The sequence below is a fragment of the Phocoena sinus genome, chromosome 4 (genome assembly GCF_008692025.1).
Source record: "Phocoena sinus isolate mPhoSin1 chromosome 4, mPhoSin1.pri, whole genome shotgun sequence".
Classification (NCBI taxonomy): Eukaryota; Metazoa; Chordata; class Mammalia; order Artiodactyla; family Phocoenidae; genus Phocoena; species Phocoena sinus.
The window spans coordinates 135,624,511-135,650,600 of NC_045766.1; the positions used below are offsets into that span (position 1 = coordinate 135,624,511).

General features: G+C 48.6%; 1 protein-coding gene across 4 annotated transcripts in view; it reads right to left on the reverse strand.

Moving 5' to 3' along the window:
• RUNX1 (RUNX family transcription factor 1) overlaps nt 1–26,090 on the reverse strand; it is a 249,573-nt gene that overhangs the window by 28,949 nt on the left and 194,534 nt on the right. For 2 of the 4 annotated variants that reach the window (XM_032630113.1, XM_032630114.1), the window contains one exon: nt 13,741–13,932. The exons of 1 other annotated variant lie outside the window; for it this stretch is intronic. In XM_032630113.1, coding sequence (XP_032486004.1) covers nt 13,741–13,932 — 192 coding nt within the window. Of the gene's footprint in view, nt 1–871; nt 7,709–13,740; nt 13,933–26,090 lie in introns of those variants that run through there. One more of the 4 variants, XM_032630116.1, reaches the window with a different exon arrangement.

The window sequence follows — 26,090 nt, forward strand, 5'->3', positions numbered from 1 at the left end:
CAGGCTTAGTGCTGGTGGCTGGCTCTGTCCTCTCTGTTGACGACAAGGGACGGGGGGGGGGGGGTGCTGAATTGGGACAGAACAGTTTGCTGTTTCGTCAGTGGATAAGGACAGAGCTAAAGACGAAGTCCCCTTCTGCTTTCTGCTCCAGTCACTGACACGTCAGCAATGGAAGGGAAAACCAGGAAGAGGAGAGCCCATCGGTGTGGGAAGAGTTCAAGTGTCAGCCCCGGTTGCAGGAGCCGTACGCCTAGCCCTAGGCACCAGGCTTCCCACTGCCTCGCTCAACCCGCCCGATGACTCAATTGATTCTCCAGCAGGCCCCGAGCTCCTTGTTTTGCAGTAGGAAATTCTCTTTCGTAAGAGGGCTACTGTTGGTATCGTTTATTTGTTTTTTTAAATTTCCAAAAGTAAGGAAAGATTTATAAGATGCGGGGGAGGGGAAGAGGGAGGAGAGGGCAAGGGAGGCAGTGACCCAGCTTGTCCCAGCCCCAGCATGTCCCAGGTTCGCCTCGGCTTCTCCTGGGCCCCCAGAACCCCCCCACCCCTTCCCGTTCTGAATGTGAAAAGTAAGCAGCGTGAGCTGCCTGGGCTGGAGATGCGTCTAACAAGGCCCTCATTGTCTCAGACAGGTGTGAGATTGGACTTGATTCGGGGCCAACATCTCCAGTCCCGGAGCCAGGTCTGTGAGCCGAAAACATGCACCAACCCTCCAGTAATACCACTGCAGCCAGCCACAGTCTCAACAATTTAAGGCTTAACACACACAGCATAAATCAGAGGAGGATGGACCGGCCGACCGGCAGGTTCTTGGGTGGATGCCTGCAGACTGTCTGCAGATCAGACCCTGCCTGTTTGGGTTATTTGAGACTTTTTTTTTTTTTTTTTTGGTAATATAAAGATGAGAAACTGGGTGGAGCGGCGTGCAGAGGCATACTGGTGTTTGCCCTATCTTGTTCCAACGGCCCCTTTTTCTCCCTAAGTGCTGTTTTGCAGGGACGGCTCGGGAAGCTTCGCTTTGCTCTATCCAAATACTAACAATGTGTTCAAGCTGGGCAGGACGGGCAGAGGGAAGCCGAGCCCTCCAATACGGGTGCCGTCTGTGTGACCTTCAGCAAGTCACTTAACCTCTCTGGGCTTCCAACTTACCCATCTAAATGAGGTGGCTGGCCATCTCATTCTGGCCTATCTCTGATTCACTCATCTCCAGTGGTCAGAAGTTCAGAGTCATTGTAAGAACTGCCTAACTCAGAGGAAGTCATCAACCTTGGGAGAAAATGTACAGCTGCACTGAATGCTCTGTTTCTGAGTGGATCAGTTTCTTGGAGCAAGAAAAGGCCCGTCATTGGCCTTCTCCTCTTATCTGTTCCTTAGGAGTGTGTGATCCTCAAAACCCGGAGCTCCAGGCCTCGGGGCAGGTGGTCAGGATGGTCCGAGAGCCCAGCGCCGCCCGTGTCTCCTGTTGACCCTGAATTAAGTTTCATTTAGGAGAGGCCACTACGGAGTCATGGGATCTCAGCCAAGGAAGGGAGCCCGGAAGCCACCCGTCAGTGTAGCACCTCAGGGAGAAAGGCATCTGGTCTCCGCTCGTGGGATTCCTGCCACAGTCCTGGGTGGCTCTGGCCCGGGCATTCGTGCCCTTGACCCTGAGTTCACCAGCAAGGGCGTGGCCACCGCAGGGATGCTGGGGTCTGGCCAGGTGCCCTGGCTCTCACTGCCCTACACCGTTCAGGGCGTGAATGACATGGACTTGGCAGCATCCTGACCTGGGACGAGGAGGACTGTCACTCAGCCCCAGGCCCCGACACCCCGCGCCTTGCTCCCGCAGCTGCGGCTGCGGCCCTGGCCCGTCTCACCCCACACCTGTTTGCTGGCCTGCTTCTGCCCCACGGCCTAGTTTGCAAGCAGGCTTTCAAGGCCTGGGCCTGGGGGCGGAATCAGCACGGGAGGCATTTACTTCAGATCACACAGGAGGGTGAAACGTGGTTCAAAGAACTCCTTTTGTAGATGGTTTGTACAAAATGCCTTAGAGGCTGACCTTCCACATCCTCTGAATGTGTCTGATTCATGCAAGTAAGGGGACAGGGCCGGGGTCACCCCTGGCTGCTGCCCACGTGGGCCCTGTGGACAGGGAGTGTCCTGTCAGCCTCCTTGCTGCCATCTTCCCCCTCCCCACCCCGGAGTAGGGTTGGGGACGCTTGGCGGGGCTGAGAAGGACGGAGGGTAGCCTTGGGACAGGTGTTCTATCCTTGCCTTTTAAAAAAAAATCCCTACCGCTTCAGTATGAAATTCAACATTGGAAGGATGGAGACAGAAGCACGTGATACCAAATCGAAGCGTGGGGATCCACCATCTCGTCGAGAAAGATAGGGAGAGGCGGAGCCGGCGTAAATGTCCTAATGCGCCCTCTGTACTCACAGCAGAGCCCACATTCTGTGCCCCCCCGCGCCCCACCCCAGGCAGAGAGACATCAAGCCAGTAGGACGGGCACTGGACCAGGAACCCCAGGACTGTTCAGGTCCTCCTCCAAGTGGGCCAATCACTGATGCTCCCTGGGCCTCAGCACCTCATGAGTGAAATAAAGGGCTTCTAGAAAGACATTTAAGGTCCCTTTCAACTATAAGAGTTTTCCATTTGCATTTGACCCTGTGGAGAAGTGGGTATGTGCTCTCCTGTTAATTTACCCAAGGAAACTGAACTTGAACAAAGACGACACTAAGACCACCCTGCCCTTGTCTGCCCCAGGGCTATCATCACTCCCGGAAGTAAGGGGACACGGAAGAAGGTCATGATCGCAGAGCAGCTGTGTGGCTCGTAGGAGAGGACGGAAGTGCAACTCCCCGCTGAGGCACCAACGCCACCAACAAGAGCACAACAATAGCAATAACAGTAAAAAGCATAACACTGACCACTTACTGAGTGTTTAAAGTGCGCCGGGCTCTACGTAAATACCCGACGAAAGCATATCTCAATCCCTGTGATGAGTTCGTGAGGCAGTGAGGGTAAATACCGCACGCCAGGCATCCGGTGCTTTGTGCATGTGAACTCATTTCATCCTCGCAACTCTCCCGTGAGCTGGGTACCATCATTACCGTGCCCGTTTTACAGATGGGGAACAGCGGTGCAGAGGACTGAAGTAATTCTTGCAAGGTCACCTAATTGGGAAGTGGCCAGCCAGGGATTTGAATTCCCATTATTTATATCCACATAGATCTTAGCGTTAATCTGTGGATCCAGATCCTGCTCTCCTCATGAACTGCATTCTGGGGGTTCCCATGTTTTTTTCTGATTCCCTTATGACGATGAGGTGGGAGGAACAGCTCCATCCCGACTGATGGGATGGAGGGACGGAAGAACTGGCATTCCGCTTTGACTTCTGCAGACCACTGAGCACTCCCGTGAACGACCAGGGAGAAAGTTTGAAAAATAAGAGAAGTTCCTTATAGACTCTCTAAGGCGTCTCCGCCCACGGCCCTCCCGGCAAGGCGTGAAAGTATCAAATGAGGAAATCGGGAAGGGATTCTGGAATAAGAATAACAGGATCTCCTCTCCCTTCCACCTGAACTGGCCACCCGTAATTTTGCACTCATTCAATTTTAAAGTCACGCCTTGTAATTTGTGGAAAATCATATTAAACAGAGCCACGTCTGGGCAATGGCTTCTCCCATTTGGCAATACGTGGTGGCTCAGAAAGCCCAATCACACAGCAGAAATATTACCAAAAAAAGAAAGCGGGGCCTCTTAATCGGGGGGCAGAGTGGGAGGCTCTGGGACATCTCTGCTGGCTTCCTGAGAATGTTAGGCGTTAATCCCTGAGAGCCGCAGAATTACAGCCTATTAGAGTTAGGGCCACCTTGTTAATGACTTTCATGATCGGTGAGGGCCTGGGACTCATGGGCCTGCCACCACCTGAGTGAGCACAGCAGGCAGGACCCTCAGGACCTCGCCACGCACCTCGTGGGTGGCTAGTGGTACGGGTTAAATGAACCAACAGTATCAGTCATTCCTGAAATGTGAGCCATAATTATTTTGTTTCTGCCTTTAGTAAACGTGAGAACCAGGCAACGTCCTCGTCATTCTGCGGTGGCCCCGGCTCCGATAACAACCCAGGTATAGACCCGATCACAGACATACGCTGCAGTTTCAAACCTGGGCGGGGGAAAGATCTGCACATTTCAAAAGCTGCTGCATTCATCCCAAAGATCCCAGCCCCGCTGGATGACCAACAGAAACACGGCTTAAAACTCAGGCAACGATGGTTGTCCCACATAGCAGGCAATTTACAGCAAAGTACGGATGAAGATTAACAGACCCTGAGAGGAGCAATGCAAATAAACTACTTAATGGGCAGAAACGCCAAGTCGAGCCCTTGAGCTCGTGCTGACTTTTACAGATATTTTAATAACTTTATCATTATATAATTTGCCATCTTATATGGACAGAGAGATGCACTAATGGAGCATGCATGAGTGGCCGCAACAGTGAGATAACCCCAGGAGACGTAATAAGACAATCACGTTCTCTTCCTTGTATGACCTACAACTCCAAGAAGCGCAATCACTAGTCGGATTATTTCTTCCTCCCTTTTTACCCCGAGATCTTCTTTTGAAACCTCCCAAGCAAGTGTATGTGTGTAGCCCTTCCCAAGATGCATAGCATAAGCTCTCTCGGTCTTGATCCGGCCTTGGGATGATCAGGTTGAGCACATAAAGCTATAGGGCAAAGAGGACTTCTTCTGCAGCAGGAACCAGCAAGTTACGGATCTGGGAAACTTCACTGCCCCAGATGGGTGAGCTGCTGACACCCAGAGTGGTGCTGACTCACCTGGGCCCCTCAGTTCCTCACACGCCTTCCCTAGGGACGCTCTGCTCTTACGACACCTGGGTGGTCACACCCAGACGCCAAGGCAGAAGGACCATAGCGCATCCTCCTTCATGCTCCCAGAAGGACCCAGATCTTGTTAGCCAGACCTGATAACATCAACTTGTGGAGGCTCAGATCCAGTGACACTGGGTGGAAGGACACGTGGTGTGCAGAAATAAGCCCTATTTCAGTCCGTACTGGCGAGTGTTTTAATGCTCAGGTTTCCCGAGCTGTTAAGTGACCTGAGATGCACAGATCAGAGTCCCCCACTATCTCCTCCACCCTCTTGTTCACGCTTCCTCCAGGTGGGAAAGCAGGGGGTCCTATCTTAAGAAGGAGAATCAACTTTACAAAAGCGACAGTTAACTCTTGCTACTGATTGCAACTGGAGGATGTTTTGACAATCTTGAAATGATACTTGGAATGTTCTTATCCCCAGACCTGACCCTTAGGTGGTGTGAAATCACGGTGGGCCCTTGAGCCTGAGTCTGGAGGAGACACTGTCTTTTCTGCCCAATGATTCTCTCTCCTACCCGTGGCTCATTCGGGGGCTTGGTGCCATGGTTCTGTTTTCCCTTGAGACATGCTCATTTCTTTTAAACAATAAATGTTATATTCCGTGCCATTTGGGAGAGGCTGAATTAGCTAACGCTCAATCTGAAGACTTTCCATAGCTTGATAATCAACAATCAACTGGATAAGAAGGGGTACATTCCTTTTTTCCTCCCCCCTATCAATTGTCAGGAGTGCCCAAAGAAACAGAAAATAAACATGATTGGCCAATGTTTGTTTTTAGGGTGCATTCTATACTGGAGTTGTTTTTTTTAAATTATTATTATTTTGTTTTATTTACTGTGGCTGGTAACTGAATCTCTAGTATCAAAACATCAAATGTTCTGCCAGAAGGAGATTATGGAAGAAAAGTCTATGCTAGGAAACTGGGTTTGTCAGTGAAGACTTTATTTACAGGAGTTTTGCAATCCAGATCTTTAATCTCCATAACAATTGAGCTGTTCTAGGGCTTTGAAAGCAATTGTTCAATAATAAGAAGGCTCAGGTAGGGCTCCATAGAGAATGGACTTGAGGACACAGGGAGGTTAAGCTGGGACGCTGTGAGAGAGTGGCATGGACATACATACGCTACCAAATGTAAAATAGATAGCTAGTGGGAAGCAGCCACGTAGCACAGGGAGATCAGCTCGGTGCTTTGTGACCACCTAGAGGGGTGGGATAGGGAGGGTGGGAGGGAGACGCAAGAGGGAGGAGATATGGGGATATATGTATATGTATAGCTGATTCACTTTGTTATAAAGCAGAAACTAACACACCATTGTAAAGCAATTATACTCCAATAAAGATGTAAAAAAAAAAAAAGGAAAGCTCAAGTAGGGCTAAAGCTTTGCAAGTAAAATGTGAAAATATAATACAGATATACACTGAGGTGGCTCTGAACAGTTGATAACCCCCCTGCCTCCCTACATTTTCCCCCTAAAAGTCAGGCTGCAGTGCTCCGAGGGTCAGAGGGAAGTAAGGGAAGATAGACGTACTTACAGTTCCTCAGCTTTATTTAAATCGTATGTGTTGAATTTTAAAGAGCCCTAAAATAACTGAATTACAGTGGGCCTGCATTTCTGTTCCATGATGTGAGGAAAAATAATGCAAATGAGGAAAACCAGCTCCGTTTGGAGAACTACAGCTGACAAGAAAACACAATGGGTCGTTTTCTCACCAGAGCCTTTTTTTTCCCCCTTATCGGCGTATATTGTTTGCCCCTCTCTTGGTACAAACTTTTGGTAAACTTTGATACCACTTCACGGCCGCAGTCAAAGTTTTGTTTTTAAATATCCAAATGTGAAAGGCTATCTTCGGGTGATTTGTAAATGTGGGATTATGAGATATGCAAAGTGAATCACCAGCCTTTCGCAATGGGTTTCTGGTCAACAGCGCCTCGCAATAAAGCCATTTTTAACAAGGCAGCTTGTTCAAAACAACAGTGATATGCTGAGCTCCAGGCGACCACATTCTTGAGTCCTTCCCAACTGGCTGGCTGTGGTCCCCGTGTCATCTTCTGTCCCTATGCTCACTCCCAGCCGCGATGTCGTGAGCTTTTGGGGGCCAGGGCCAGAGGCACCCAGGCCTCCTGCTTTTCACGGCTCCCATGACACAGGGGAGAATCCCTTTTCTCTATCACTGCTGGGCCCTCTGATTCCATCAGCATAGGTGTCTAGAAAATGTTAAGAAATATCTGATCTCATGTAGAAAAAAAAACATACATTCTCGTGGCTGGAAAATATAAGTACCATGATACTGAGTTCCGGTAAATGATGGCCTGAAGTGAGAGTAGCTGGAAGATGTGCTTGATTGTACGTGGCATAAGACACTGAGTTCACAGTTACCTGCCCATCATATCTGTTCTGGGGGAGTGGACAAGGGAAAGTGATCTCTGGACTCACCGGATGCCCTGTATCCGTTCCACCTTGGTGTAATGGGTAGAATGGTGGCCCTGCAAAGAAAGGTATGTCCATGCTCCGACCCACGGAACTGTGAACGTGACCTGATTTGGAAAAAGGGTCTTTGCGGATGTAATTAAGTGAAGGATCTCAAGATGAGATCATCTGGGTTATCTAGAGGGCGCCTAATTCCAATCACAAGTGTCTTTAGAGAAGGAGCGGGAGGTGACACAGAGAAAGAGGCCATGTGAAGATGGAGGCGAGGATTGGCGTGGTGCAGCCACAAGCCAAGGGACACTAGGAGCCACCAGAGGTTGCAAGAGACAAGAAAGGATCCTTCCCTGGGAACTTCAAAGGGAGTATGGCACCTTGATTTTGGATCCCGGCCTCCAGAACTGGAAGAGAATAAATGTCTATTGTTTTAGGCCACCAAGTTTGTGGCAACTTGTTACAGCAATCACAGGAAACTAAGAGACATGGTGTGGTGCTGCTGCTGATGAAAGCCCACAGTTGCTAAGTGTTACCCATGGGCTGGCTCCCATGCCCACTGCTTCACCTTTCACAGTGGTTCTAGGATCTCCAAGTATAATTATTACTCCCATTCTGCACATAGGGAAACTGAGGCTTTAAGAGGTTAAGTAACTTGCCAAAAGTCCTACAGTAATACGTGGTGGAGGCCGGTTTTGGGCCAAGGTGTTCTGCCTGTTGAGCCCTCATTCTTAGCCACCAGACTCTGCTATCTTTCTTGGACGAGAGATTTTCGGCTTAACCTTCCTGCTGTTGTACCACTGATAACAAGTAAGTGCTCCAACTACAGCTTTGTTAAAAGCTTATTCTTTTGAACAAAACCTTCGTGCATTTGTGAGTGTGCGTGTGAGTGTGTGTGTGTGTCTATTATCATTAGGTGTTGATAATAATAACTGAGTGTGTGCTGGCCCATAGATCACAAGAAGAAGGGAACGTTTCAGAAGGTATCAAATCCACGGAAGGAATATTTTATCATTAGGATCAAGTCCTAAAATGAACCCTTCATTCCTCTAATTAGCAAAGATGTCCACAGGCATTAACAACATGCTCCGGAAAGCATGGTCTGATCACCTTGAACGACATCCATGAAAACACTTGGTCTGAAAATGCGGTCCCACTAAAATGTGGTTTATGATTACTAGGGCGCTGACAGCTCAAGAGGTTGGCGGCTCCTTTGAAGGGCTGGTTTATTAAGTACTTAGCCGAGAGGTGCTTGTAAATACATCACAGGCATCAGAGCAGCGCCGTTCAAGGGAGTTCTGTGCTGGTGACCGTGCCGTCCATAAATAGAGCACGGAGGAAACGTAAGGCTGGTCGCCACTCTGAGCACCGCTCCGTAAGTCACTCCAGGCAGCGGATGGGAAGCAAGGGCAGCTGACAGGCTGCAGCCACATCAGACTCAACAAAGGCCACAGGCGGATTAGGAAGCCAAGGCCCAGGCCCGAGGGCCTTTTTTAAAGGAAAAAAATGAAGACTTAGCTTTCTCCCCATCCTTCATCCCCATTTTTTAAATGTCCACGATGCAATTGATTAGCAGGGGCTTTTCAAGCTTTCCTTAAACTTTGTTTACGTGGCATCAGCCCAGAAGATGGAAAACAGTCACTGAGTTCTCAGTTCCTCTAGTTCTAATAACTGTAACCTTTCTGCCTGCTGGTGAGGAAGAAGGGGGATGCGGCTGCAGCGCCCACCAACCCGCTTACACCCCACGCGAAAGCTCTTCATTTTGAGTTCATTCCACTGTTTTTCCTCTCTTCCCTGCCCCCCTTCCTTCTTACATTTATTTATTTTTATTTATTCATGGGAACACCCGATTCAGGCTTGTTTTCCGTGTAAGATTCTGGTGTCGTAGACCTTGAAAGGCTCTCAAACTCTACTATACCTAGATAAGAGTTATTTTTAGATCACTCCCTTGTCATGTTCACAGCATGTCTTGTAAGCTGATTTCTAGCACCCTGAATATTTTGCTTTGTGTAACCATGACCATTTGTAGATTTTAGGCAGAAGAACGTCCGGTGTTTGACTGAGGGTAGCCTCTACCTCCAAGGTATTCCAACAGCTCCCGCCCCTGCCCTCCCACCCACTTTGTTTTTGAGCTTCCAGAATTGCTAGAAGAGAGAGGAAGGAGAGAGAGAGACAGAGAAAGAGGAAAGGGGAGGGAAGAGACGTTGTGCATTTTGATATTTTACACCTGAGGCTGGAAAGGGCATTTATCTCTCCTCCTGCAGAAAAGTGAAAAGGTTCTTTTTTTTGTTTTTTGTTTTCTTTCGTCAATCCAGCTGATAAAGATTGACATAAGTAACCTGGTACAGCTGAGATTCAGTATCTCAAAAAGCTACACAGACAACAGGCACCAGAAAATGGTGTATCCGAAGTAACTTTAACTTGTAGGGTAACTCACTAGCAAAACAAAATCATTTGGAATACTAAAATTCAGGAGGCGATTTAAGAGCTCAAGGCCCCTCCGGACATACAGAAGTCTTAGATCAAGGCACCCACACTCCTGCAGGCTGATCAGATGTTGCCGGAGTTTGGAGGGTAAGAAGGCCTCGGTCCCAGTGGACCCCACAAGCGAGACTCTTTCACACAAGAAGGCCAGGCAGTCACCCCAATAAAGTAAACAGAGTGGCTGGGAAGCTCTCTCGCTGCCCCCGCATCCTTCCTTCACTCGTGCTTAGAGAGTCATTATTCTGAGCTCAGTTTTCTTTTCTCCCCATCTTTAAAAACAAATGTACACATCTCCAAAGGAGGGAATTTATTCAGATGCCCACCACAGAGTCCAGCCCTAAAGTTATTATTATCAACACCTAATGATAATAGAACACAGTCTTTACAGGCCTGCCGGGTGAGTGACCAGCCCAGCACTGCTCCTGTCTCCCCTTTGGTGATTGGGATTTTACGTGACACTGGTCAGCCCTGTGTCTAATTGATCCTTGATCCAAGAGTGAGAGCCGGGGAGAAACTGCCACCCACCAGGACTGGCTTTGGAGCCAGAAAGGTCTGCGTCTGAGTCCAAGTCCTTCACTTCCAACCTTGGAGATCTGGGCAGCTGTTAACCTCTGAGGTTCAGTTTCTCTGTCTATGAACCACACCACAGGATTGTACGTATAACACAATGTACACAAAAGGTCTGACTTGTTTCAAAATATGTCATAACTGTTCCAGTTAAAGAGTTAAACCTCGTGTCTCGATGTTGATGGCAAAACACACAAGAACAAAACTCGGCCTCTTAGTTTCTCTGGATTTGACAGTTTTCTGCACCAGTAGATTTCACCCCGTCTCCATTTTCCCAGAATGGAGGGACTTATGTAGCTTAAATGTGATTCATCATTTTTGGTAAATCAGGAGTCAGATGCTTAAAATGACTTGCTCGGGTTGCCTGAAGCCATCTCTAAGGGGTAGGTATGGCTGCATCGGCAGCAGTGCCCTGTTGGTCTAGATCCTGCCCTGGTCCATCTTTGAAAAGGACATGTGTCAGTTTTCTTTCCCGTGACTGTAAAAGAATTCTAAAACTCGGCTGTAGAAGTTCATGATGATGTCCTGACTTACTTAAACGCGTAGCCACGACAAAATGGCTTTCTGTTCAGTTTTAAAGACCTGGTAAAGTAGGAAGTTGAAATTAACCTCAGCCCTCTTATAGCTGAAACCTCAACAAATAAACAGTGGTTTGGTGGCATGGCAACCTGGCCCCCTTTCCCATCTGCACCCTGCTTCAGATCATTTGAGATGTCTATTTTGAGTGATTCTCAAGCACATCTCATTCTAGATACATAGAGGCATTATTCTATATCTGTGATTTCGTACTGAAGGAGTTAAAGGGCCAGGCATGACCCTCTGATGAAATCCTAGCAAGACAGGGTGTATCAGCCTATCAACTCATGATCTCTCCGAGACCGTAACTGTCGACAACTCCGCCGGGCTGAATACATCCACACATTGGTACGGCACTGCTGTAAAACTGCTCTGACTACTTTGGGGAGGTTTTTCTTCCAACTACTGCTGCCATTTCAAAGCGAGCCATAAACACATGCTGAATTTTTATATAAAGCATCTTCTTAAATATAATACAGAAGCTCTAGCGCTAAGCTGGGGAAATAACCATTTTCCTGTCCATCAAGAACAAAATGAAGGTTCTGGCTGAAAGAGACTTTACTGTTACCCTTGTTAACTTTCTAACTTCAGGGAGAAAAAACTCCCAAGGGTCTACTCAAAACAGGACGAAGGTAAAAAAGCATTTTCTTATGGAAGAAAGAAAGAAAGAATAAGGAAAAGTAGATTTACATGAATATCTCCCAGATACTTATTTTTTAAAAGTTGTTCCTACAATTTTACAAGTGACACCCTGAACGGCAAATCATGTTTTAGAAGGAAAGAACGTCAGCGATGTAGTTAACACATTCTCTCGAGTAGCAACTAAGCCTCCAAGGCACTCTAAAAGCAAGTTATTATTACTTAGATGTTGCAGAAGTAAAAAGTTTTTAACAGGAACAAGAAACGGGGTTAAACCTGATACTCTGCTAAGCGTACAGTATTCCAAAGAGCTGAGGAATGCCCGTCCATGGCAATGCCTCCGCCTGAGAGATGCTGGCTGCTGAGGACAAGAATTCAGCACCCCACCCTGCCGTTTTCTTTTTGGTAAAGAGAGTGTATCTGACCAGGAGGGAAATCAGATCTGATTCACTCTTCACCAAAACTGAAACCAAGCCGAATTCATGGTGACGATTTCCACTTGCCCCCATGTGGTTACATTTTCCATTGCCTTTCAAAATGCTTACTATTTTTAGTTCCAATAGCAGTAGAAAAAGGCAAATCCCTTTATCAACCTAGTAGTAGAAATGGTCAGGTATGTCATGAGAGAATAAGAGAACAGAAGTCTCCTCTTAGATGTTACAAATGGAATCCTGAAGATGACACAAATGAATGTAAATGGCCCTAAACACAAGATCCAGCCATCCCCTGGAGAATTTTATTCTATTTAGAAGAAAAGTGGCATTTTCCCCTCAAGCCCATCTCTCTCACTTAATGCGCCATTTCATCTAATTTCTCATACACACTTGCATTTTGGAATTAAAAAAAACATCTATATGCATATTTTGAATAGTATGCAATGATTAAGCACCAGGACACCGATGGTTTCATGGGACCTCTTTTTAAATACACCTAAGATGAAACTGTAGATGAGAGGCAGCCCCCCCAAATCAAGCTGAGGTTTCTGTGGTCCACAAAAGGGCTACTCTACAGAGAGGCCACTTAACAGCTGTCTGCATAGTATCTTATGGGAGGAGTTCTCTGGGAATTTCCCCCGCAAATAAAAATAACTTCCCCCAGAATCATGACTGTGAGAGTGAATGGCATGGGCCATCGGGCTCTGAGAAAGAGGGTGGGCGTGCCTTTAAGAGCCCCACGTGTGCTAATCCCAAAAGAAACCTACGGGCTGGAAACCCTAAAGGACTTAGGATGCTTGCACATCTCACAATACAACTCAAACAGAGAAAACACCCGGGAAAGCTAATTTCTGCTGTCCCAGAAGGGCAAGGAGCATTCCCCTTGCTGGCCACCTGCCCTTTCCCCCAGATGTGTTGCTTATCTCTTCCTTTGAGTTAAACAAGCCTGACCCTTTGAGAAAGGAATCTTACTGTGACCCTACCATACACAGCTGTGTCCTGCACAGCACCGAGAAAACGACTGCCTTTCGGAAATTTGACATGGTATCACAGAGCAAATAATCATTGACGTCAGTGCTTTCTACAGTGTAAATGAACTCTGTGTATTATCTAATTTGGCACAGTGGGTTTTATGCAATTCTTGTATTTTACAGTGTTTTTGCAATTGCCGGCTAACCCCACGGTGGGAGGGGGGATAACCCGCCTTCTTTATTGATTGCAGGTTTATGAATTGCAGTGAATACCCTTGATGGGGTGGCGTCCAGACACTCCTCCTATTTCTTTACATTTGCCAAAGAACGTATATTAAATACAAACCCCTCAAGTAATCAGTAAGAACTTGAAACATCCTGACCTTCACCTGGCCTGATGTATGTGTATGTGTGTGTGTGTGTGTGTGTGTGTGTGTGTGTGTGTGTGTGTCTTCAAGCCAAGAAGAAAATAACCTAGCCAAAGCTAACGCTTAAAAAATTCGAGATGTGATCTACACAGTGATACATATCTGTCCATATCCTCTCTATACCCTCCCTAGCAGTGCCTTTCAATCTGGGGATCTTGTTACCACGCAGATCAGACTCAGTGGGTCTGGGGCGGGCCGAAGACTCTGCCGTTAACAAGCTGCCAGGCTGCTGGTCCGGGGACCAGCCGTTTCTGAGTGTGGACGAGGAGCCACAACTGGCCTGGGTGGGTTCCGCCCAAGGGTGAGGCGGGAAGCAGGCTCTGTCCGTCCGGGTACTTACCCTGCATCTGACTCTGAGGCTGAGGGTTAAAGGCAGTGGAGTGGTTCAAGGAGGCCCGAGGGTTGGGTGTAGGGGCCGGATGGTGTGGGCTGACCCTCATGGCCGTGCGCCGCAGCTGCTCCAGTTCACTGAGCCGCTCGGAAAAGGACAAGCTCCCGGGCTTGGTCTGATCATCTAGTTTCTGACGATGTCCTATTGCGGGGAGGGGGTGGGGAGGGGAGAGGGAGGCAAGAGATCAGAAAAGGTACCGTGGATTTGCTAAAACTCGGGCTTTTCTCGTCTTTCCCCTCCCTCTCCCCTCACCCCTGGCGTGGATCTGCTGGAGATCTGCAGATTTAGCTGCTCCCGGGGTCAGGGTGGGGGGGGTGGGATTCGGGGCCGCTGTCCCCACGGCAGACCGGGGCCCCTTCTGTCACACTGGCTGCTGGGCGCTCCGCCCGGACTGGGCCCCGGCACCCACCCCAACCCTCTGTGCCCATCTCCACCGGGCGGGATGCGGTGGGCACGCGGGGCTTGGTGGCGGTGGTGATGGCGGCAAGGAGAGAAGGGGCATTCGCTGTTGGCACTTGGCCAGGAAAGGAGCCCTGCCAGTGGCATCGGAACAGCTGCCCCAGCTGCACACCCAACCCCGGGCAGGTTTCAGAGGCAGCAATGTGGGCCCTGGAGCTTAGAGGCGCGCCCCTTCTAACAGGAAGCGAGGTGTGGCTGCAAGCCCACAGCCCTGGGAGGTCAGATTTCCTGTTAAGTGCAGGGCATGGGTGGCCCCTCTCCTCGCTAGCAAGCTTTGCATGAGCATCCTTTCTTCCCTGAAGCCGACTTCCCCAGCTTCGGCCTTGTCCAGTCCAAGACTCCCAGCAGGCCGGGCCCACTGGAGCCCAAAGGGAGCCGCCAGCAGGTTGGCCGAGCTTCCCCAGGGGGCTCAGGGATCCGGGGTGGAGAGTCGGGCCCCTCAGCATCTGTAGACACAGCAAGTGTCCTCGCCTCGCTCCTGGTCTAAACTGCTGTCACCAGGCTGCAGCGGGCAGAGGCCATTCACTCAAGAAGGGCCAGGGGGGTTGGGCCTTAATCCTTTATCAAAATGTCTTTACACCAGAGACTCAGGCTTGTCAAGCAGAGCTGAGGCTCCCAGGTACTGATGTAGCCACGGGTTGGGGGTGGGGGGGGGGGCGGGGGGCGGTGGATTCATTCCTCTTTCAGAGAGGCTGCCCTCCTCCTCCTTACTTTGAACCAGGATGGTTCGAAGAGTCACTGATCAATTTCACAAAACCCTCGCCGGATTGTCAAGTGCCCTGAAACCAAGATTGGAGAAGCAGTCTCCTTGCTGCCACGCTCGAGTGCCCTTTCGCACACCCGACCCAGTCCTCAGTGAGGAAGAAGATCCCTTAATTCCACGCCCCCCAGCCCGGCGTGGGGGTCGGGGTGGGAGACGTATATTTTAGCCCAGCTCCCGCTGCTACGATTATAAAATTAAAATTTATAACTTGTATTATGGTTCCAAATCTCTGTGGTTTGCCGTTTCTTCCTGCTGCCAGGCCCCATGGCACAGTTGACACTGTCTCAAATTCCAGACCAGAAAAAGGACGCACTATATTGCAGTGATTTTATCATGAACAAGACCTGTTTTGGCTCCGAGATGAGGAAAAATACTTAAGCATAATATTTGTGCAGTTCAAATGCAACGCTCCCTCTTTTCATGTGTCACCAAGGCAAATCTGGACTCTGATTCAGCCCCACAGCCCACAGTACTCAGTCTGAACACAAGGCAGCCTGAGTCACGCAGGTCCAGCACACATGCGAGAGGCCTCTCACCCGCTGAGTATTTTAAGCACCGGCCTTGTGGGCGAAAGGCCATGGGGCCAGGTCCCGGAACAACCCCTGTCGTCCCTTTCCCTCAGAAGTACGAAAACATCTTTTTCTAGAACATTCTATCTCAGTCCACCATGGACTCATCTGTGGTCCCTGGATGGAGCTTCCCTTGACTCCTCCTTCCTCTCATCTCTGTGATACATTCTCGGCTTCCTGATGGTCAGACTGAAAAAATCTGAAGTTTTCCTGTAGAAGAGCAAACAATGCCAACTCAAAAGCCATCCCAGGCATAATAATTCAGCCCTTTAAATGCCTACCATGACCTGGTGTTAGGGGTCAAGCAGGGAAGAAGGCAGGACAAATGATTCTGGAAAGTTCTACCTCCTCAGAAAGAATGCCGGTTGGCAAAGTTTTGGAGTCTCCAGCCAGCATTTGAAGAGAGGCCTTCAATTGTGTCTGCCTCAGTCACCAATCTTGGGTGCCATCACGTGCCACCAAGAAACCAAACGGGAATAAGTCATTTCAGGTAAGCCACTACTGCGGCCAGGAACAACGTGAGATTACCTTTTTTTTAATGAGACCCCTCTCACTGCCCTATGCTTAAAAAAAAAATAAAAATAAAAGAAAGTTCTCAACACGTGAGCAACTTCTGCACCAGCTGACACCTGCCAAAACCGTAGTCATTTACAGAGATTAACTGATGACTGTCTGCTTTACTAGGAATGTTCGGGCATAGCTCTCAGAGAAAACAATTCTTCACTCTAAGCTATTTCTTAAGCCCTGAGAGTTGCAGGGCTGAGTTTAATGCTGGAGGAGGGGATGAGAGTTCATCTCACACCCTCCCCATGCTGTGATCCACAGAGTAAGTAAGAGCGTTACTGCCCTCCCAAGGAACCCTGAGCCCCTTCCTCACTACTAGTGCTAGAGAGCTGTAACACCAAGGCACGGGGGAAATCAAAAGCATTATCATATTAAAGGTGTGGTTCTGATGTGTTTATAAGCTAGATCAAAGGAAGACCTAATTCCTCTTTTCTGAAACCATCAGATTTCGTGTGCCAAAGAGCAATGTTTTGCGTGAAACGTAGAAGCTTCTGATATAAACTTTCAAGCTGGGGGAAATGAATGCGTTATGTCTCCAGTTTCCTGTATCTGTGTGCAGTTAAAATGTCAGTTTGCCCCCTGAATTTTAAATACAGGGGTATGGAAAATGTCCACTATCAAATTCACTTTTCTTCTTCCTTACCGACTACTGGGCCTCAGAGGGCAATAGGGAATTCAACCCCGGTGGTAGAATTACGCAATGAAGCCTCAAACACGTGCATGTTGGCAGCCTGGCTTTTTGAACACGTTGGAAGTCAGCTGTGTATGTCTACGTGGTGGTCCTGAAAATAGTGGCTACCTCAAGATTTCATACTGGGACATCTTACTGAATCTTTAGCAGAGTTGAAAGAGATCCTAAACTATGTTTCTCTATTACTATTTCCACATTTTCCAAAAAGTACTTGATTAGAATTTTATATATATGCAAAACTATACGAAGCCAAAAGAACAAAAAAAAGAATAAAAACAAACTAATCCCATCTGCTAAATTTTACGTCTTCATTCCAAAGACATATGTCCTGCCGTCTTCTGGAATGGGTGCCCAAGGGGTATCCCTAAACGTTAGGATATTTGTGATGGATAATGAGACCAGCTTTCAGTTTTCTGCTATAAAAACTAGGCTGAGTAGGTATGCATATTTCACTGACAAATGAAGTACCTTTTCCGAAAAAACATTGTTGATCTGTGGCTGTAAGTAACTGAAATACAACACAGATCATCCTTGAATTACAATTGGGTAATGTCCCAATAAATCCGTCCTCAATTGAAAATATCATAGGCTGAAAATACATTTAAAATACTTAACCCACCGAACAAATTAGCTTAGCCTGGCCTACCTTAAACGTTCTCAGCACACTTACGTTAGCCTACAGTTGGGCAAAATCATCCAACACAAAGCCTATTTTGTAATCAAGTGTTGACCATCTCAAGTCATTTATTGAATACGGTACTGAAAGTGAAAGACAGAACTGTCGTCTGAGCACAGAATGGTTAAGTGTATCAGTTGTTGATCCTTGAGATGGCATGGCTGATCACACAAGCATCACACCACACATCAACGGCCCGGGAAAAGAGCAAAGTTCACAATTTGAAATGTGGTTTCTACCGAATATGTGTCGCTTTCACGCCATCATAAAGTCGAAAAATTGTACGTAGAACCATCCTAAGTCAGGGACTATCTGTATATGATTTTCTATGAAAGAAAACAGATGAGGCTAAGTTGTTACCTTTTCTTGGCAAGTTCTGGGTAGAGAGAATCATTTCCTGACAAAACGCTTGTCCATGTTTCTGATATGAGTTTACTAGTTTTCTTGAAAGATTCTCCGCAGAAATATTAGAAAAGGCATATACTCAAAGCATTGTCATGACGAGCAGTTGAAAAAAATTGATGCAAAATGATGAGACCAAAAGGATATCTATCTATATGTGTGTGTATATAGATCTCTATCTCCTTCCTTCCATCCATCTATCTCACTGTGATTCTTCCAAAAGGATATAGGTTTTTCAAAAGATGTTTGCCAATCAACCTGATTCTAACGACATATATCCGGGTATAAGAACATTGACATTTCCTTCTTTAACTTGCTATTCTTTATGACTAGGGAAAAGAAACCAACACGTGTAGAGAACAGCTCACTTTTCCTGGTTTAACACTCTACCCAGGGGTAGAGTGCTCTGGGGTCATCAAAGTCATTAGGACTTTAAAGCACTGGTACTGAACATGGATGTGATCCTTCCTCAAAGTACCTTGCAGGCGGTGAAATAAAGCTTACTAGGACTTCCCTGGTGGCGCAGTGGTTAAGAATCTGCCTGCCAGTGCAGGGGACACGGGTTCGAGCCCTGGTCTGGGAGGATCCCACATGCTGCGGAGCAACTAAGCCCGTGTGACGCAACTACTGAGCCTGTGCTCTACAGCCCGCGAGCCACAACTACTGAGCCCACGTGCCACAAGTAGTTAAGCCCATGCGCCTAGAGCCCATGTGCCGCAGCAAGAGAAGCCACCGCAGTGAGAAGCCTGCGCACCGCTATGAAGAGTAGCCCCCACTAGCCGCAACTAGAGAAAGCCTGCACGCAGCAACGAAGACCCAACACATCGAAAAATAAATTTAAAATAAATAAATTTATTTTGTAAAAAAACCTTCCTAACTGCAAACCTATCCATCTGCTGGCTAATTAAATGTTGGGAAATACGGTCTCATATTATATATTGTGTATAGATGATATCTACATAGATTTATACATATAATTGTATACATAGATTATATATAGATTGTATATACCTTATATACACAATATGTAATGTGATATAAAATATATACTGATATATGTAACTATATTAGAATACATATTATAATACATGTTTCTATATCATCCAACTTTACATGTACACAGGTAGCCTAACTTTCCCCCCCTCTATCTCCTCTCGTATCGTTAAGCTTAGAAAACAGCACAAGGTTGGAGTCCTTCTGAACTGAAGAAGGGCTGGAGAAATTAGCCTCGTTTTTTCTTTTTTCTTTTTTTTTTTTTTTTTTGCGGTACGCGAGCCTCTCACTGTTGTGGCCTCTCCCGTTGCGGAGCACAGGCTCCGGACGCGCAGGCTCAGCGGCCGTGGCTCACGGGCCCAGCCGCTCCGCGGCATGCGGGATCTTCCCGGACCGGGGCACGAACCCGCGTCCCCTGCATCGGCAGGCGGACTCTCAACCACTGCGCCACTAGGGAAGCCCTAGCCTCGTTTTTTAACGCATACGTGGGAGTGAAGTTCAGAGAAGTTATGTCATTTTCCCAATCTCACACAGCCAACTAGAGAAAGAGGGCAGGTCTGAAAACACACCCACTCCCTCAACCTTCCCCCACCACCTCATGCTCCGTGCACCTAGAAATACCCATTTCCACGACTCCCACGTAACAGAGAGGAGAGGCGCACAATGTCCCGTGGTTGTCCATCACAGGGAACCCGGGCACTTGCATGATTTGCACACTCTGCCTTTACAGTCCCGCTTCTGTTCCCGGCTCGTCCTTAGAACAGAAGAGAGCCAGAGTCGTGGGGTGACCCCTGGCAGAGAGCTGGGTCTCACACGTCTGCAAGGGCATCCGAATCACCCAGATGTCCTGGCAGGGCTGGGATGGGGCCAGTGAGTTCAGAATAAGGTCCCGGTGATGCTGAGGCTGCTGGTCCAGACACCACCCTGGGAGCATGGGAGTGAGCGCCAGCGATTTGTCCCTGTGGTGCACATACTTCCAACATGCTTCTCATCTGCCGGGCTTGGAAATTAAAACACCAAATATACCAGAACTGTGTTTAGACTAAGTGCCCATGGACGCTGAGTGATGGCCTTGTTTTGGTGATAACTATTTTGTGGCCTTTAAAAAAAGTTTTTAAATTCTTCAGTGTGCTGTACAGAGTGGCTGAAAATGCCAAAACTCTGCCCGCAGAGAGGTGGGTTGTGACTGTCTCTCTCCCACCATCCCCGAGATGACTCCCTGAGTCGCTGTTGCAATAATCAGGTGGGTCTGCAAGGGGAACCCAGCATTCTCAGGCAGGAAGCCACTTCCGCCCTCCCGTCTAAGGAAAGACTTTGGGGAACAGCAGAAAAGGGTTACTTGGACGCTATGAGTCCATTCCAGAAATGCAGTGGCTGAGATCTCTGAGCCCCCGCAAGGATGGGGGTGCTAATGCAGATGCTATAATCCTTCTCTCCCTGAGAGATACAGCATGGCACCAGGGAAATGGGACTGCCAGTCTGGATGTTAATAACCCTCCATCGTAAATCTGCTTTTCCACCCAACTTTCCTGCGGACAAGAGCAAGCCTCTTCAGCCTCCTTATCTGCAAGCCTGGAATTAAAGGACTAAGACGGATGACCGTGAGGGCCTCTAAAAGCGTTCGTGTCAATTACATCTGTGGAGATTCTACTCAACTGGTTCCTGTCAGACGACTCCAAGCGGGAGCTTTCTTGAACAACTTCATGTGACATTAGGACTTTCAGAGTTCTCTTTCTTTTTTTTAGGCAAATACCTGGCCTTTGGGAGCCATTAGACTGGTCTTCAGAGCTCTGTCTTGAACCCGGGATTCTCCCCGGCCTGCCCGACCCTTGGGTGTGCTGGTGGCTGGCAGCTTCGTACAAGGTATCCTGAGAATTCACTCTCCCTCTGCCCCCTGCTCTTTCATCCGTGGCCCTTTGAACAGTTACTAATGACCTTGGACATCAGTTTTCCCAGATCCTTCCCTCTCTCCCCTCAAGCCTCCACTGAGCCTTTCCTGGTACCCACTGGCTAAGACACCCCATTCTGGTTTTGCCCCTTCCCCATAATGGCCCAAAGGCTGCATCCAGAGGGAGTGGGCCGTTAAACTCAGCTTCAAACCTGCTAGCAGGTTGTCAGGGGCTGCAGCTGGGAAGAAAACCACTCTGCTGAATCTTAATCCAGGGTCTCATTTTCCTGCATCTCTTATTGGTTAGAAAATAATGATACTCTCTGGTTCCCTGCCCACCCCTTCCCGTCAGCGGCCAGAGGAACGTAAGGCTGAGATTAGTGTTTGTCAACCTACCTGTGCAATTGTCCACCCGCCCTCACCCATGCGCCCTGTGCAGGGCTTCTGTCCCCCTCACTCATGCTCCTTCTAAACCACACCAAGCCTGTGGGGAAAATCCACTAGGATGCCACCACTTCCTAGGCCGTACATTTCTACTGACTGAGGGATTCTGCAGACGTGATGCTTTACCCCAGAAGAATCACCAGCAGGGATGGCGATGCCTTTGGCTGAGAAGAGCTTTGGTTCTCTTGCAGGTGGCGACAGGTAAGTGAGTGACCCCTGAGTCTACCTGTGCATGGGGCTTCCCTATCCTGGGTCTTCCCAAACCGTGGTCCTGCACTGCCCCCTCACATGGCATGAAGCACACATTTTAGAGGTCAGGCTGGCATTTTGCTAAGCGTGCTTTCTAGACTAGAAGGCAGACCGTTTGAATTCCCTACTTTGCTCCAGTCACACTGGCCATCTTGCTACTGCTCCTATATGCCTGCCTCAGGGCCTTTGCACTTGCTGTTTCCTCGGCCCAGAACACTTATTCTCCAGATACCTGTGGACCAGATCGCTCCTATTTTTTTCCAGTCTTCGCTTAAATTTCATCTTCTCCCTGAGAAATTCCTGAACACCCTAGTTTAAGTTGCAAACCCTCTCCAACCTGGCCAACCCCTGACCCTTTACCTTGGGTTTTCTCCATACCATTTATTAATGTTACTTACAGTCTGTCTAGGCCCACTGGGCTGCAAGCTCCATGAAGGTGGGATGTTGTCTCTTTTCTCCACAGCTGTATCCCCAGTGTATGGGAGAGTACCCGGCACACCATAGGCTCACTAAATGTTCACTGAATGACTGACTGACTGGTTGAACACTGGTGCCAACCAATTGTCCTCCATTAGATTGTAGGAAAGTAGAACTTATTTGGGGCAAAGGAAATGTGAACTAAAGTTTTCAGCTGAAATGACTCTGTAGAGGGCTCAGGAAAACTACTTGGGGAGGAAAAATATCATAACTGAACATAGAGAGTTTCACGGAGAATTGACTCATGAGAAGTTAAACCGTCCATAAAACTTGTCTTCTCTATTTTTTCCCCTTCATTACACAAAAAGATAAAAAAGAATGGATACAATAGTGTTAGTATTTATAGTAATGCTATATTTACAATAAATTGCAATGTATTTTTCATAGAACCCATATGATCTTGTGGGTTAATTTACTGTTTAGAGTTTCAAAATTCAAAGTAGTGATTATAATAATAAACGTATCAGCAAGAACTTAAAAAAAAAAAAAAAAAGAATGGATAAAAGGCCTTTCGTGCAGAGCTGAGTGTAGCACCCCTGTATAAGCAAGGCACTGCTACAGCTTCCTTGTGTTTCTGGAGAAAGTGTCCCCCCCCCCAACACACACACGTAGCATCCCATGTCCCTCTAGACACGGGCTAAGACATAACTGCTAGAGCAAAGCACGAAAGGAAAGGTGTAGAAAACCAATGTGGAGAGCAAAGCAGCGGGCTGGGGCTAGAGCGAGAACAACAACTAACCCAGACTTTAGGCCAACACAGGGCCGGCCCCCTCCATCCCTCCTTGAACCTTGCCCTCAAAATTCATGGGACAAAAACAGAAACAAAACTGTATTTCCTGAAGTTCCAGGCTCACAGTAACAGGCAGTGGAGTTTTGAGCTCATATGCATGAGCTTTTGGAGACCTGGGCCTCCCTAAAAGCAGAGGAGTCAGGATCTGTGGTCATCGGTCACCACGGGTTACCTCTTGTTTCTGTCTGGTGACTAAGGAGGTCATGGTAGCTTAGAGCAGAGAGCCCTCCTGGTTTCTTTTGCTCCTGACCAGAGGCAGCCCTCTGGGGGGCCGCGGAGGCAATCTCCGTGGAAGGGTGCAGACAGCTCACAAGTTCCGGATTCATTCTCCTCTATAAGCTTGTGATTCCAAGTACTGTCAGCCCGTCCTCGGTGAAGAGACTCTCTCAAGAAAACCCTGGTAGAGGGTAACAGAAAGTAACCCCAGAGTGGTAACTGTTGGTCATGTGATCCATTTATCCGAACGGTCCCTGCTCCCCAAGGACAGGCTCTGTGAATGGGAGGTGACTTCGGAAGGGTACGTTCTGGTGGTGAGGCAGGGGTCAAATTGAGATGAAATACTCCCTGAGGCTTTGACCTGGTTGTGGAGTCCAGGTCCCCAGCAGTGCTAGCTCTGGGAGGACAGGCAAGGCCTGGGGGAAGAGGCCACAGGCTGCACCGGGCTGCCTGGGCGTTCCTGGTCTCCCCACCAGGCGTTCTGACACCCCTGCGGGTCTCCACTCCCCTCCTGTACCCGCACACACCACGCATAAAAGCCAGGGGCCCCGAGCCTGTTCAGAGAGGGCTGCGGTAAACCGAGGGCCCTCTGGAGGTTGGGTGGTGCCCCAATCAATGCTGGGTGAATGAACGAGTGATGAATGAATGCGTAAGTGAATGAACACCCCCTTCCTGAGCTAGACTTACCCTGGGATGCACATCTAGCAGTGGGCGGGATGGTCCATTTCTCTTTGTTTTTAACAAAGGGTAAGGAAAGTTCCCTCCCATTCCTAAAAGCCCTCCTGTTGGTCCCTGGGGGAGCAGTATCTGATTCCCATCTCCTCTCATGTCACAAATGCCCACTGAATTCTGGGCTGGCCTCGCAGCAGGAGACCAAGGGGCCAGCCGAAGTCCTAACCCAAGTCCTTTAATAGATGGCGAAGCAGGCTTTGGCTGGTACAAAAGGACAGTGGCCCTCTGGCCACTCACAGCTCTTGAGCACTTGCTAGTAAGAAAGCCAAGGGTGACCAGTGGTTGTTTTTAACAGGCCATTATCCCTACCTCACACCATCCAGAGAAGAAGCGGGCAGATTGTTTTAGGGATGATAGCCTCACTCAGGCTAACTTTTATCCACTGTCCACAGCTGAGTAGGAGCGTTTGTGGGGCAGAGGTCCTCCCCCCTCAGTTACTTGAAGGGGCGGTGGCTCTTTGTCTGGGACTCCCGAAGAGTCACAGCACGGTGATGAAAATGTTGGTCCCAACGCTTGCCACGTAACGTTGGGAGGGAAAGTTCCATTTATTCCAAGACACAAGTGCCCCCTATTCACCCTGATGAGCGCATCTGAGTCTGGAGTGAAGGACAAAAAGGCTGTCAGAACTTCCCTCCAAAACACTGGCACCATTCTGCCATCCCAATCCTTTCCAGATTGGAAAGCAACAGGCCTTCCTCCTTCTGTCTTTACCTTGGGACTCTGCCTCTGGAAGGCTGGCACGGTAGGCTCAGCCTCCCCGCTCTGCTATGAATGCAACGGGACCAGTGTTTTGAACTTTCTCTCCTCTTCACACCGTCAACAGTCCCTCTTCTGTACTAACACTCTGCTGTGTGAAAGTATAACCTCCACTGGGTGAGGGCGCCCTTGTAAACTGCAGGTCATGCTTTGTCTTTTCCCAGCCCGAGGGCCACCCCCACTCCCTTCCCTGTCTCTTCCCCACCCCACCCCCACTTTTATTCTTTTTTTTAAACCACTTCTGCTTCCTTCATTTTCTTTGCAGCTGCGGCCCAAAGATATAGGAAAGCTACTGTATAGGATTTGGAAAGCAGGGCCTCTGAGAGCTTTCCAAGCTCCGTACAAGCCGGTTATTCTCTGGCTTGTTTTCTTTGGCTTAAGGTTAGTAACACAGAATGAGTCAAACAGTATTAACTTTCAATAGGGAAGTGGTGTGGTCAACCCAAGCTGTTTGCGGCTAGATTGTGAAGATAGGTAAGTGAGGCAGGTAGTGAAGAACTGCTCATAAGCCTGCGAGGAGGCAAAGGGGAGAGGCAGCCTCACTCAGAAACATCCAGCAATGAGGTCAACAGGACTCAGCCCATCTTTCTTAAGTTGGCTGAGGAATGAGCACTGAGGTCTCCGGCTGGCCAGCTTCCGGAATTTGGCCAGGTTGGGGCTCTGCAGCTTGCACAGTTGAGCACTTTGTGGGTATAAGGATGACTTCCCCCCCCGTCCTTTCTTTCCCTTCTTTCCTTCCTTCCTTTCCTCCCTCCCTTCCTTCCCTCTTTCTTTCAAATGATGCCAAAGTCATGGGAAATCTAGTTAGGATAATTAGCTCTCCTTATGGCATGTCACTCTGGGTGGACCTTTATCCATTTCTTCCCCCTGTTTGGGGTGTGAGTAACTGTGCCTTCCCCCCTCCCTCCACCTGGCCCTTGCCCATCTTCTTAGCCCTAGATCTGGTTCCCCAGGTGGATGGGCTGGCTGCAAAGCCGGGGCTCTCCTTCTCCGGGTTGGGTGATGCACTTGGCGGGGGTGGGGTGGTGGTGGAGGTGATGCAGTCACTCCTACAGACATCGAATCTTACTTTCAGAAGCTGATAAGGATCTTAAAACCATCAAATCCTCTCTCTCTCTTGTTCAGCAGAGGAGGAAACGGAGGCTGCTGAGCTTTGCAGAACCAGCCGGGGCCAGGATCTAGGGCTCCCAGCAGTCTTTCCCTGCGGCTGCCTCTCCCTTGCCCAGGGTTCAGGATTCCTCTTACATCTCAACGGAGTGGCTCCGAGAACAGCTCAGCACTCGAGACTCAAATTGCAGCAGTTTCCAGTTCTTTCTCCCTGCACTTGGCTACTTATTTATTTTGAGACTGGCTGAATCACCCAAGGAATAGAACGAGTTTCTCCTCCCAACCTGCTCTGAGCAGCCCGTCCGCCAATGAACAGGACAGCAAGCCGGCCTCCGGAGCCTTGCAAGTTTCCCACCTTGGAGCAGCTGCAGGTTTTGACTCCTCCTGGGAAACTGGCACGAAGGCTCAAGGGTGTAATATTTCACCTCCTTGCAATCTAATCCAGAAATCTCAGGCGAGCAGCATATATAAAAAGCCACGGGTGGAAAAAAAAAAAGAAAGAAAGAAGGACTCAGCAAGCTGC